Source organism: Scyliorhinus canicula, chromosome 14 (genome assembly GCF_902713615.1).
Source record: "Scyliorhinus canicula chromosome 14, sScyCan1.1, whole genome shotgun sequence".
In the NCBI taxonomy this organism is placed as follows: Eukaryota; Metazoa; Chordata; class Chondrichthyes; order Carcharhiniformes; family Scyliorhinidae; genus Scyliorhinus; species Scyliorhinus canicula.
Genome location: NC_052159.1, coordinates 33,326,285 through 33,329,908, shown reverse-complemented (window position 1 = coordinate 33,329,908; position 3,624 = coordinate 33,326,285). Strand labels below are relative to the sequence as shown.

Sequence of the window (3,624 nt, the reverse complement as noted above, 5' to 3'; positions counted from 1 at the left end):
AGCCAACACAGCCAGCTCGCAACAATGGTGCCCAACCCCAAGATTCGGGGATGCTGATCTGTGGAGGCTTCTAGATGAAGTGGAGGCCAGGAGGGATGTCCTGTTCCCCCGAGAGTCCGAAGGCTCAGTCACATGGCAGCCAGTGCTGCCTGGGATGAGGTAGCGGCGGCTGTGAGCACTGGTTGTGTGACCAGGAGGAGTAGACTTCAGTGCCAGAAAAAAGTGCCGGGCAGCACGAGTGAGTCGACACCAATGCGCCCCCCCCCTCCCCACCCCCCCCGGGCAGCACGAGTGAGTCGACACCAATGCGCCCCCCCCCCTCCCCACCCCCCCGCCCCCCCCCCCCCCCCACCCCCTCCCTCCCCAAGAGACCTTTCCGCACAGGTATCCATCTCCCCAACTCTCCACGTGACCTCTAACCGTCTCTCTAAGCCCCACTCTCCTCAACCCCAAACCCTCCCTCTACACACTCTCCTTTCACCCCCCCCAGCCCTTCCTTCATACCCCACCTTCCCACCACTGTGAACCCACATGTCACTAACGATGCCCCCCTCTGTGCCTCCTCAGGAAAGTCTCTCCCACGGCCGTCAGGAGAGGGCCCAGACTGGTGGTGGGGTGCCGGACATAAAATTCCTCATCTCCTTCGAGGAACAGTCCCTGAAGGTGACGGTGGTGGCTGAGGATAAGTCGGTCACCCACGTGGATACTGGCGGATGCCGCAGAAATGAGGAACCTCTGGGCCCCACCCGGAGGACCTATCAAACATGTTATTGTTATTGCCTTACTGACTGAACCATCCCTCACACTGACCACATGTCCATTCTCCCACAGATCCTCCAGCACTGGCCCATCCCAGTTGGCACCCTCTTCTGCCTCCCAGGAGACCATCTCCAAGGTGAGCTCCAAGAAAGACATGATCGAGACGCCACAGCTGTCACCCCACCCTCCACCAGTGCAGATACATGCCCTGGTAAGGCTTCTGGAGCAGGTATTGTCAAAGTCAGGGGCGCGACCGCCCCTGTCAGGGGCGGCGGGTGGGTCACGGCCGGGTGTCGGGAGGGTCGGGGAGCCGTCCATCGAGCCACTCCCGATCGTGCAAATCCGTGTGCAACAGCCGCAGCAGTCGGCTTTTAACCACGCCGGCTGTGAGTGGCCTTTAAAATGGCCACGAACATATTTTTAAAAATGCGGCCGCACTGCACATGCGTGCCCGATCATTGGTGCGCATGCGCAGTGCAGCCGCATTTTTAAAATATGGTATAAAGGCCACATGCAGCCGGCATAGTTAAAAGCCAGCTGCGGCTCGCTTTGCCCGGTTCAGAAGTGCTCGGTTCTTCTGAACGATGCTAAGGCCGAGTTTCCCCCTGGTGACTAGCACCATCGGACCCACCCGCAGAGATCCAGCTCCTTGGCCTCCACCTCAGAACTCGCCTGTATCTACAGCGCGCTCATCCTGCGCGATGATGAGGTCACTGTCACCAAAGACAAACTCAATGCCCTGATTAAAACAGCTGGTGTGACCATTGAACCTTTCTGGACTGGTCTGTTTGCCAAGACATTGGCTAATATTGATGTCAATAGTCTGATCTGTAACGTTGGTGCTGGTAGCAGTGCCCCAGCTGCTGCAGCAGTTGTTTCCAACACTGGCTCTGTTGCTGCTGAAAAGAAAAAGGAAGAGAAGAAACAGGAAGAATCTGAAGAGTCTGACAATGACATGGGCTTTGGTCTCTTTGATTAAAAGTGCCGTGCAACAACAATGTTACAATTTACAAAAAATAAATAAAAATTGAATATAAAAGCCGACAGCTGCGGCTGAAGACCGCAGATTTGCGCAATCGGAGTAGCAGAACATTTTTTTAAAAATTCTGTCATCTTCCGGCCTGAGTGATGGAACCATCAATTCACTAGACACGTGCTTTAAGATATAAACAGTGGTTTTAATCTACTTACAACAGAGCCAGTCTGTTCCACATTGATCTCTCGATGAACTGAACAACTGGCTCTGAGCATTGGCATTTATACAGCAGTCCAGGGGGAGGAGTCATGGGCGGAGCCAAGGGTGGAGCCCTGTACAAACTCCTAAGCATTCCCAGCGCTACTCCCCCTAGTGGTCGGGCAACGCAACTGCGCTTATCAATGCATGGTCTCCTGTATATACAATACAGTGTGAAATACGGAGTTACATTCACCACATTCACTCCCTACAAAAAAATCAAGTCCGGCGGGGGTGGTGGTCTACAAAGTAAGTCTGTCCGGTGGTCGAACTATCCGCTGCGATCTGCGGAGCACCGGGGTTGCAGCCTCTTGCGGTGGCTGGACGGGTGTTGAGGGTTGGGGTACGATGGCGGACTCCAGGGAAGATCTCGTCTGAGCTCCATACCCATCTGGTTCGACTGGGGACTGAGGGCGTTGGGGGTTAGCCAGTGCGGGCGGGCGGAACAGGTGGAATGAGCTAGTGGGCTCGGGAGCGTGAGGGGGCGGCTGGGTTGCACGGAACCAATATAGCGAGCTAGTGGGCTCGGGAGCCCGAGGGAGTGGCTGGGTGGGGTGTAGGGTGAGAGGTGCATCTGTAGTGATAGAGGGGATGCTGGACCCGGCGGGTGCAAGGTCCCGGAGGGATACAGTGTCCTGACGGCCGTCGGTGAACTCGACGAACGCGTACTGGGGGTTGGAGTGAAGCAGGCGCACCTTCTCTACAAGGGGGTCTGTTTTGTGTGCCCTGACGTGTTTCCTGAGGAGTACCGGGCCCGGTGTCTTCAGCCATGCCGGAAGTGAGAACCCCGTGGTAGTGCCCTTGGAAAAACTGAAGAGCCTCTCGTGAGGCGTCTGATTGGTCGCTGTGCATTACAGGGACCTGATAGCGTGGAGCGCATCTGGGAGGACTCCCTGCCAATGGGAAACCGGGAGATTCCTGGACCGGAAGGTCAGTAGGACGGTCTTTCAGCCCGTCGCATTCTCCCTCTCCACCGGCCCATTCCCCCTGGGGTTGTAGCTGGTAGTCCTGCTCGAGGCGATGCCCTTGTCAAGCAGGTACTGACGCAGCTCGTCGCTCATGAAGGACGAACCCCAGTCGCTGGGGAAACCGAACAGGATGAAGATACTATGCAGGGCCCTAATGACTGTGTGGGAGGTCATGTCGGGGCACGGGATAGCAAATGGGAAGCGGGAGAACTCATTTATGACGTTTAAGAAGTAAACGTTCCTGTTAGTTGAGGGGAGTGGCCCTTTGAAATCGATCGCGAGGCGTTCAAAGGGCCTAGAAGCCTTGACCAGGTGGGCCCTGTCTGGTCTATAGAAGTGCAGTTTGCACTCCGTACAGATCGGGCAGTCTCTGGTGACGGCTTTTACCTGCTCAGTGGAGAAAGGCAGATTTCGGGTTTTGATGTAGTGGGCGAGCCGGGTGACCCCCGGGTGGCAGAGGTCATTGTGGATGACTTTCAGGCGGTCGATCTGCGCGCTGGCGCATGTCCCGCGGGACAGGGCATCTGGGGGCTTGTTGAGCTTCCCCGGTCGATGCTTAATATCGTAGCTATAGGTGGAGAGTTCGATCCTCCACCGAAGGATTTTATCGTTTTTAATTTTGCCCCTTTGCGAGTTGTCAAACATAAACGCAACCGATCGTTG

At 56.0% G+C, this 3,624-nt stretch overlaps 1 protein-coding gene across 1 annotated transcript; it reads left to right on the top strand.

The window, feature by feature from the left end:
• Positions 1 to 543: 543 nt before the first annotated feature.
• Positions 544 to 1,750, top strand: LOC119977809 (60S acidic ribosomal protein P1-like). The gene is made up of 3 exons (XM_038819032.1): positions 544 to 686; positions 832 to 970; positions 1,397 to 1,750. Exons 1-3 carry the CDS (start codon positions 544 to 546, stop codon positions 1,736 to 1,738), a joined length of 624 nt encoding a protein of 207 aa, XP_038674960.1. The 3' UTR covers positions 1,739 to 1,750.
• The last annotated feature ends 1,874 nt before the right edge of the window (positions 1,751 to 3,624 follow it).